General features: G+C 58.7%; 2 protein-coding genes across 2 annotated transcripts in view; one reads left to right on the forward strand and one right to left on the reverse strand.

The window, feature by feature from the left end:
- Nucleotides 1-1600, forward strand: part of VOLCADRAFT_92656 (uncharacterized protein) — a gene marked incomplete at both ends in the record, with an annotated part of 9700 nt that extends 8100 nt beyond the window's left edge. Inside the window, 5 exons of the mRNA XM_002951979.1 lie at nucleotides 34-141; nucleotides 585-642; nucleotides 731-912; nucleotides 1059-1494; nucleotides 1571-1600. Of these exons, the coding sequence (XP_002952025.1) occupies nucleotides 34-141; nucleotides 585-642; nucleotides 731-912; nucleotides 1059-1494; nucleotides 1571-1600 (814 nt within the window). The remainder of the gene's footprint in view (nucleotides 1-33; nucleotides 142-584; nucleotides 643-730; nucleotides 913-1058; nucleotides 1495-1570) is intronic.
- A 178-nt stretch (nucleotides 1601-1778) lies between these two features.
- Nucleotides 1779-5367, reverse strand: VOLCADRAFT_92657 (uncharacterized protein; the record flags this gene model as incomplete). The annotated part of the gene is made up of 8 exons (XM_002952056.1): nucleotides 1779-2077; nucleotides 2252-2326; nucleotides 2438-2969; nucleotides 3082-3130; nucleotides 3313-3401; nucleotides 3735-3866; nucleotides 4226-4345; nucleotides 5329-5367. 8 exons carry the CDS (start codon nucleotides 5365-5367, stop codon nucleotides 1779-1781), a joined length of 1335 nt encoding a protein of 444 aa, XP_002952102.1.
- Nucleotides 5368-9498: the final 4131 nt, after the last annotated feature.

The raw sequence follows: 9498 nt of genomic DNA on the forward strand, positions 1-9498 counted from the left end.
CGGCGGCGGCTGTGTCCGCATTTGGGTGTCCAGCGAGTGGCATCGGAAGCGGCTCATGGCGCAGCTGGTGAACGTGGAGTTCCCCTGCGGGGCGGTGCTGGAGGTGGTGCGGGACGAGCGCTCCACCGCCCACTACTTCCGGTGCGGGTGTGGGTCGCTGGTTGGATGGGGAGATGAGGGGTGAGGGGGTGAGGGGTTGGGAGAGGGCAGCAGGTGCCAGGGCGGCCAAGAGCTTCTCGGTGCTCTCATGTCCGAGCTCGGCGGGTGCGGGTGTGTGTTTGTGTGTGCTTGCATGCGTGTGTTACATATCGATCCTGACGCCTGACAGTGGCCAGGGGGGCCACCTAACCGTACCGTACACCCCAACGGAAAGGAACGACCGCCCCGAAGAAGCACTCTCCTCATTGGGGGGCCGTTATATCGGTAAGAGTCCTAACCGTTCTCGGCGGAGAGAGGACCTCTCCTCATTGGGGAGGGAGGAGAGGGGCGTGAGGTGGGGCCACACTCCCCTCCTGCTCGGCTGAGGGCGCACACCCACGCGCTGTGGCACAGTTCTGTCCATGCAACCTTTGCACCATTTGCAGGGTACGACCTCCGGACGGCTACGTCAGCGACGACGACGGTGGTGCCGGTGGGAACGCGGTAGGGCATCCGGAATTGCAAATGGGAGGCGGACGGACGGACAGAGCTGCAGATGACCCGGGGTCTGCCGCCGCGGCCTGTCACGGAGGCGGCGGCGGTGACGGAGGCGGTGACGGAGGCGGAGGCGGAGGCGGTGGTTCGGCGCCGCGGCCACCAGCCGACGCCGTTCCCAGGCCTGGACCGCCTTTGCAATCGCGTGGAGCCGCGGACGCCAGCGGCTGTGCCAGCTTGCTGTCGCCGTCGCCGTGGCCTGGTGGCCGGCAAGTCGAAGTGCGATTCCCAGAGCTTATAGCGCCGCCGGTGATGCCGCCACCGCCTCCGTCGCTACCACGGCCGCCGCGGCCACCAGCGCCAACACCTCTTGGCCTTGGCATCGGACTCTCCCCCCTCCCCCTCACCTCCTCCACCCGCGCCAGCGTCGGACTCTTCGGGGCCTGTCGTGCAGCCACGGCAGCGACTGCCGATGGCAGCGGCAGCAGCACCGCCGCCGCGGCCGCCACCGCCGCCGCTGCCGCCGCGTCCGGCACGGCGCCGGCAGGTGCTGCCGCAAGGCTGGGCGCAGCGCTGGCGGCACCGCCGCCGCTGGCTGACCGGCTGGGCGCTACCCCCATGGCCATGGACCTCTGCAACGGTTTGTGGTACCTGGCTGAGGTGGTGGGTGTGGATGCGGAGGGCGACCGGGTGCAGCTGGTGTTCCGGGGCTTTGACGAGCCGGCTTGCTGGCGGCCCGCCCGCGACCCTACCCTGTGGTGGGGTCCGGACGACCACATCCTCTGGCATAACGTCCGTGAGTTCATCTGGGGGGGCCGAGTGCTCGCTGTTAGGGGGGAAAGCGTTAAGGGAAAAAATCAAGTAGGTAGTTTTTTAATTGAAAATCGGGAGTGCGTCGTCGTCCCATGTACAGATTTGCGGGCTTCGTCTGTCGCAGCAAGCGGGAGCGCTGGTCGCTTCGGAATAGGTGGGGTGGGGTGGGAAACGGAAGCTTCTCATGAAAGCGCTCTCAAGCACATGGCGACATACATACATACATACATACATACGGACACATTCGCTTCCGTTTCGTTGCACTGCCTTTCATTTGCACAGCATTCCGGCAGGGCGTGGCACACGGCGCACATACATACATACTTACATACTCACTTACGTACATACATACTTACTACTGAGCAGGTGTGGGGTTGTGTGGGTCGGGCCGGGTTATTGCCGTAAGGTCGACAGGAGGGGTCCTGGGTGCCCAAGCCATGGAAGGAGCCGTACACTAAGTTAGGCCCTAAGGAGGTGGAGCAGGCAGTTCTGTGGGCAGCCGCCGCCAGGGCCGTACCCAAGGGCCGCAAGACACCGGGACGGCGGCGCCGAGGCAGCGGCGGCGGCGGCGGCGGCGGCAGCGGCATCGCTGGCGTTTGCTCCTCAGGCTCGGGAGGTGGCCCCGCGACGCCTGCAATACAGCCGGCGGCGGTGCGGCCGGCGGCGGCAGCGGCCGTGGTGGCGACGGTGAAACCCGAGGGGATGTTGCGCCCAGGATGTTCGGGGCTGGCGACGGTGGCGACGATGGTGCCAGCGGCGGCGGCGGGGGACAGAACGGAAACCCGTGTTCAAGCGCGCGACTCACCTAGAACAGTGGCACCGCAGGCGGCGGTTTCGCCGCAACCGCAGTCCTGGGAAGGTGACGAGAAGTCGCGAGCAGCTGCCGCCGTGGCGGAGGTGGCGGCGGCAGCAGAGGGTGCGTATTTGAGCCCATCCGCCAGTCCTCAAGACCCGCTGCCGCTGGGGGCAGCCGACGCATCGCCGCCGCCACCCCCCTGTGGCAGCGGCGCCGGCGTGGCTAGCTGGGTCGGCCAGGCAATCGCGGCAGCGCTGATGCACGAGCGGCTGCGGGCCGTAGGAGTAGTGACGGCGACGACGCTGCTTGTGGCCGGCGCGCGAAGCCGCCCTTTCGGCATCAGCCGCCGCAGCGGCGGCAGCGGCGGCGGCGGCGGCGGATAGGCCCGTAGGCCGAATGGCGAGGTGGTACGGAAGCGGCCGAAGGCCGCCTTCGCGGACACCACAACTGAGACATTGGCGCAGTAGCTGCAGTGGCTGGGGGGCCTACGGATCTGGCGACGGCACACGGTTGTACGACATGGCTTGGGGAGCTTGAAGCGGCAGAGCGCTTTGAGCCTATAGTCCTGGGGCGATGTCCCCTGTGGGTGATGTTGTGTTGCCTCCCGATCCTGATCGCAATGGAAGTCTAGGACTCTACCACGTAGTAGGGCCGCTGTACATGATAGTGTGTGGTGGTGGGGGGGCCCCACCGGAGGTGAAGCGCGCGCGTCTGAGGCGGTGTGTGCCTTGGGGCGGTGGGGCAGGTGGGGAGTGGGGCAGGTGGGGAGTGTGCAGTAGCGCAGTATCCAGCAGCGCCGGAAGTCCCATCCGCTTTGACGGCAGAGCGGCGGAGCTTACCGCGTGCAGCTGCGGGCTTCGGTCGCCTTTTCCCCTCCCCGCCCCTCCGCTTGTGCATGTGAGGGGTGGGGGTGCGGGGCGGGGCGTGAGGGGTGGGGGCAATTAGGGGATATAGAGGGGGGAAAAAGCGGGCCGAGGACTCTCTTCTTGCACAACAACATATTCATTCATAACGTGGGAAGAACGTTGCACTCATTTTACTCATATTCATGTTCACGTGAAAGAGTCCACCTCCAGGTCATGTCGGGCCTCAGACCGTTTGGACCGCCCCACCCGGGTGACCCCGGTGACGGCTCCTCTTTCACCTGGTTGGTTTCACTCTGTGTGTGTGGTCCGGGGGGAGGATGAGGGGAAAGACGAACCACGAACGGGGTTGGGGTGGGGGTTGCGGGTACCGGGAGAAGCACTCAGGGCCCCGGGGGCAGCTCCCGCACGCGGCGCCTCAGATCTCGTCCCCGCCTTCTTCTCAGGTCTTTCTTGTCGCTTATTCCCTCAGGAGAGTTTCCTGATACGACGTGTGTGCGGCGTGCGGTTTACGGCAGGGAAAGGTGGTCTCGGCGTTGCTGCTGCTGCATTGCTGCTGCTGGGGTGCTGCTGCTTGGGGTGGGGTGGGGCCGTCTTCGGGGAAAGGGTTATACCGCGGGTTACCGCACCTTGGATTTGGTCGTACTGGTGTCGTACTGGTGTGTTCTTCCTTCCGGGGTTCTTCCTTTCACCACCACCACCACCACCATAAACACGTGGTGCCGGGGGTGTGTGGCTCTCCTTTTCTTTCGGTGGGGCAGCTGCGTCACACACACACGACTCTCATCTCACACGTGCACTGTGCTGCTGTGTGCTGTGTGTAAGCTATCGCACACACCACCGGCACTTGTGCAGCAGCAACGATATGCGGTCGTAGGGTGTGGGGTGTGGGGGTGGGGGTGGGCGCCTACTGGGGACATTGCTGAGTGGTGCTTGGTGCCATTGCCGTTGCAGTGAGGCGTTTGCTGTGGTGGCATTTGCTGCTGCTGTTGTTTTTGTTGTTGTTGTTGTTGTTACTGTTGTTGTTGGAAGTTCAAGGACAGGCGGACATCATGCAGTGGAAGAGCTGAAGAGCCCCAAAGCGCACCCACCATCACCACAATGCCACACCATCACCCACCAGTGCAACCAGCTCAATCCAGACCCCGGCGGGCCCACACCCGCCCCCCGTCCCGCTGGGAAGGTGCTGCCGGTTCCGGACTTGATATCGGATAGGGCCTTCTGCCGTGATCCTGCAGCCCTGGCCAGATGACATCGGAGGGGGGTGGAGGGGGAGGGGGGAGGAGGGAGAGAGGGGGGAGGGGGAGGAGGAGGGGGGGGGAGGGAGAGAGGGTGGAGGGGGAGGTGGGGGAGAGGGGGAGGGGACTCATGCGGGGAGGTGAAGCGGCAGGATGGGTATGCGTTGTATTACTCGACGCGCATACACCCTCGTACGTCACACGGTATGGTGTGGTGTGTGTGTGGTGTGGTGTGGTGTGGTGTGGTGTGGTGTGGTGTGTGTTGCTAGCTGGGGTGTGGTGTCCCTAGTTCTCTTCTCTCAGTATACTTCTCCGAATACCAGTAACGTAACGTAACGTAGCAGTGAACGTAGCAGTGAACGTAGCAGTGAACGTAGCAGTGTCAAGGGGTCCTCGGCTGTTCTCCACCAACGCAACACGACACGACAAAGCATACCGACGCGGCGTTTTTTTAGTCAACTTCTTTCTTTTCTCTCAAACTGAATCGTCAGGCTGAAGAGAACAGCAGTATATATATGTATGTATGTACGTATGTTGTATGCCCTCCCAAGTATTCTGCGGAAAAGTGGATCACAGCTCTCGCAGTTCAGGCAGCAGGCAGCAGCTCCGGGGCTCCCACTACATACAGCCCCCAACCCAAACGCATAAAATGAGTGCGGGCGTCTTCCGTACGATGCCGTACGTTGCAGTAGCTTCTTTATACGTTCCGAGATGATCCGAACATGCCTTCATTGGTTTCCTGGAGTACCAGAACTGGCGCGCGGGGTTTTAGTTCGGGGGAGCACTGTTTAGTTTAGGTACACTTTACCGCTTCTTTATGGTATAGTGGTGATGGGGTTGTGGTGTGCACACACACACACACACGCACGCACGCACGCACGCACACGCACGCACACACACACACACACACACACACACACACACACACACACACACACACACACACACACACACACACGCGTATAGTGGAACGGCCAAACGTCACCGTAGCATTGAACTTCACCACCGGGGAGGATCCGTTCATTGTAGTTGAAGACCTGCTTGCCGCATTGCTGTTCTCATAGTTATATCGTCGTCGTTGTTGCTGTTGATGGGGTGTTACACTGTGGGGGGCGGCTCGCCCGGGAAAGGACCGAGAGTACCGGGGGCCCTGACCGGGGGCCGAAACACAGCGCAGGGACGGGCGCGCGGCTCTACGTCCTGTTGTTGCTGTTGTTGTTGTTGTTAGCGGTAGGCGCAATGTGAAGTCCGGCGTGGTTATATTCGACAGGACACATGCGCTGTAAAGATCATATATGCTTTGGGAGATGGCTTTCTTCCATCTCTCTCGTCATTGCCCGTCGATTTCCCCCCACCCCACGAGCTGAGCTTTTAACTACATCAGAGCACCACCTGCTTTTGCCAAAAGCAACACCATGCCACATATGCAGGCGCGGCGCAGCTAGGTGCCTCTCTTAGAGCGTGTTGCGATAGGTCAATACAATACGATGCAGGGCCAGCACTATTGTACCCAAATGTGTAATCTGTCCATTCACCACCTGCGACACCGCTGCACCCTCAATAAGTATTCGAATTCCTTCAAATTCGAATTTCCTTCAAATTCAAATTTCCTTCAAATTCAAATTTCCTTCAAATTCAAATTTCCTTCAAATCACAACCACCAGCGCATTCGCAAGTGTATACATGCAAACAAACATCAGACACATCAAAGATATGAGAGAGAGAGAGATGCCGCGAGGTGAGCTCCAGCAACAGCAGCACCACCACCACACGGTTGCAGATATAGATTCCCAACATTCACCTCTGTACGGCATTTATGACCCAACAAACCCAAAATTTTCCCCTCATCCTGTTTCTGAAGTCCCCCTTCCCGTCACATGTGGGCCTAATCATAATGATAATACTTGCCGCAGTAACTAAACTAACCAACCAACTAACTAACACGCCACAAAACACATGCAACCGCAACACTTGGGCGTTCAAGGGTGGCCGCGGCGGGGCCCCATCATGCAGCGGCCCTAAGGTCCCTCGGGTGCTTCTTGGAGACACCAACCGCTGCCCCAAAATGACAAACACGCGACCAGAACTGCCAAAACACACACAGCAGCGCCCTACTGCAAGACCACCACTACCACCAACCACCACCGTCACCACCGTCACCCAGGAAAGAAGGGTAACAAAAACACATCACGACCACAACCACAACCACAACCACCAGCACAACTATCCATAAGCAGCGGACAACGGCGACCCGCAAAGCGAACCCGAGCTCAGGTGGCCCCCCAGGCAATAGGGGAACACCCCTTTGGTTCGCCTAAAGGGGACAAATTAAAGACAACAACCGAAATACGAAAAAACAGGGGACAGTTCGAAAGGGTGCCGTCTCGCCGACGGTGGTGGTTGAGGTGGTTTTGGTGGTGGTGGTTCGGAGCCCCCCAGGCCACTCGCCCCAGGGAGGTGGTGAGGGCGGCGGCTTGCCGTACCGTACGAACGACCCAAAAGGGGGCCATCGGAAGCACTTTTCCGGAAGTTTCTTAGAATGTCTAAACCTTTATTGAGTTCTGGATTAGCTCAATTTCGGTGCCAACATCGGGCGACCCAGAGGATTGGCGCCCGGGAGGGTACAACAGTACGGTGTCGTACTGATACACGGGGGAGAAGCTCGCAAGGAGCTCCTCCGCATCTCCTTGAGTTTGTACAGCCGGCGTCGTACATGAACACGATCCGTATTCCGTACGGCGTACTCAGCAGAGAAAAAGTTTTTCCATTATGGTCAGGGGCATTCGCTAGGTCGCCCATAACCCCCTTCGTGCACGTCCTGCCGCCCGCAGAGCCGCACGCGTGTGTGTATTTCCCCACTTTACCTCCTCCACTATTTCCCCCTCCCCCCGCACGCATACACAGCTCCAAACACGACAGCCATGGCCGTACGTGCCGTACATATCGCACGAGCCACCCTAATTCCTGCACCTATGTGAATTGCGGCAGGACCAGGTCGCCCGCCATTCCGTCACCCTCGTGGACCCTAAGCGTGTGTGTGTGTGTGCCGTACATGCTTGATGGTGTGAGTCGCGGAACGCGCGACATGCTAATTTAATCCTACCACTGCGCCTCCTCCTCCTCTCCTCCTCTTCTTGACATCCCCTAAATAACGCCTTCCAATGCCCCCTTTTTCCCACGTGACGTGACGTGACATAACATGCTCGCTCTTCATCTCCCCTGAAACTCCAGCCACGAACCACACACACCACACACACCTCTTCATTTCCACACACACACACACACACACACACACACACACACACACACACACACACACACCCCGGACCGGAGCCCCACCGACATATAAGATATCCCAGAACACATACTGCACCGGCGCCCGCCCATACGCAAAACCCACAGACACATCCGCATAAGGTCTCTCACCAACCCCCTCACACACACCACCTCTCCCCCCCCTTTCATACACACCCACCCCTTCGCACAGTCGCGACCACCACCTTCCCCTCCGCCTCCCCCTTCCCTCTCTCTCTCTCTGTATGTGTATATGTGTGTATGTATGTGTGTATATGTGTGTGTGTTTTCCTGCACGCAAACGGAACAGGGGTCGACGTCGAATCGGGGCTGAGTCCGTACAAACGAAAGACCTTCCTTTCCATTTTGGCTTCCGTTAGCAACCGACAACCGACAACAACCGTGCACTGCTTCAAAAGCCGCCTACTAGGCCAACGGTCAGTTGCCAAGGCTTCCTCTCTTTCGCGGTTTGTACGACAGACTACGAAGCAGAAACCACCAGAACGAATTCTTTTTGACAGCCGTACTGCATTACCCACTACTACCACTCTGGGAACCCGCTTCCCTTCGATACCCGGGAATCCCTTCATCTAGTTGTCGTTTCGTGCTCATTCGTGCTCATTTCATAACGAAGGGCTGAGGGGCCTTCAGAGCATATCGACGGAGTTCGGCTGAAATGGCCACTTAGCATGCAAAAGCCTTGTAATATCGCCATGCCAGGGATTGTTTTAATTACTTATGACTGTATGCATTGTTCCAACGTGAGTTATCATGAATTCCGAGCTCATCCCACAATGAAGGGCTGAGGGCCCTTCAGAAGTAGTTTGGCTGAAGTGGTCGTAATTCACGGATTCCTTTATAGAAGCCTTCTGATATCGTCATGCCAGAATTGGTTTTAGTGAGAACATGACTTAGCATGATCATGCATAGTGTTTTTGGTGCTACGTTCGGCAAAACAAGTACAAACGCGCACAGTATCTGTTTGCAAGCCTGGCTGGCTGTGACGGTATAATAACAGCTAATAACTATGGCCCCTCCAGCTAAAACATATTCCCGTTACCTCTGCGACGGCCGCTCACCAAATTCGAATTTGCGTGGGCGTCCTGTGGACGCAATGATCAGTGCCAGTCTCGTGCATATTATCACATCACCAGACAGCAGTGCGTCCAGCTTGTTAATAATGGCAAAGAGGCCGTGGCTCCTCACGAGATGGTCGCAATTTCTCACAGTTGCAATACATTGCCACGTACTCTGTATGGTTTAAACTTACGACGTCCGATATGCTGCAGATGAATATCCTCAGCAACAAGCTCCAGTTGCGGTGGTTGGTGCAGGAGCACAGGCTCAAGCTAACCAGCCGGATGAAACAGGTACAATGAACGAAACTAGCAGACACGTCACATGTAGACCATCAGCGATTTGAAGCTAGGTCCCCCCTGTCAGTACTGTCAGTACACTAGTGTAGGCGCCTCGTCTCCAGTGGCGGTGGACATGGAGTGGAGTCCGGAGTCCGCCGAAGGGCCAGGCGGAAATGCAGTGGAGCCCCGACAACCTAACAGGTGAGACCGTAGTCCATAAGGTATTATAGAAATGTTTCTCCTCCTTTTGCATCATCGGGGGATGTGAACACGCATTGAAGAAGGGAGGAAGATAGCAAAGCTGGATATGGGGGGGAGAGAGGAGAGGGGAATGCGGGGAAGAGATAGCTGTTTCCTATAGGAGGTGGGGATGCGGGGGAGAGAGAGGAGAGGGGGATGCGGGGCGGAGTTGGAGATGGTGGCAGTGGCGACGGTGGAGGAGGTGAAGGGGGAAGGGATGAAGGGGGCGGAGGTGCTTGGTTGACGGTGGGGATGGCGACGCC

The sequence above is a fragment of the Volvox carteri genome (genome assembly GCF_000143455.1).
Source record: "Volvox carteri f. nagariensis unplaced genomic scaffold VOLCAscaffold_27, whole genome shotgun sequence".
Classification (NCBI taxonomy): domain Eukaryota; kingdom Viridiplantae; phylum Chlorophyta; class Chlorophyceae; order Chlamydomonadales; family Volvocaceae; genus Volvox; species Volvox carteri.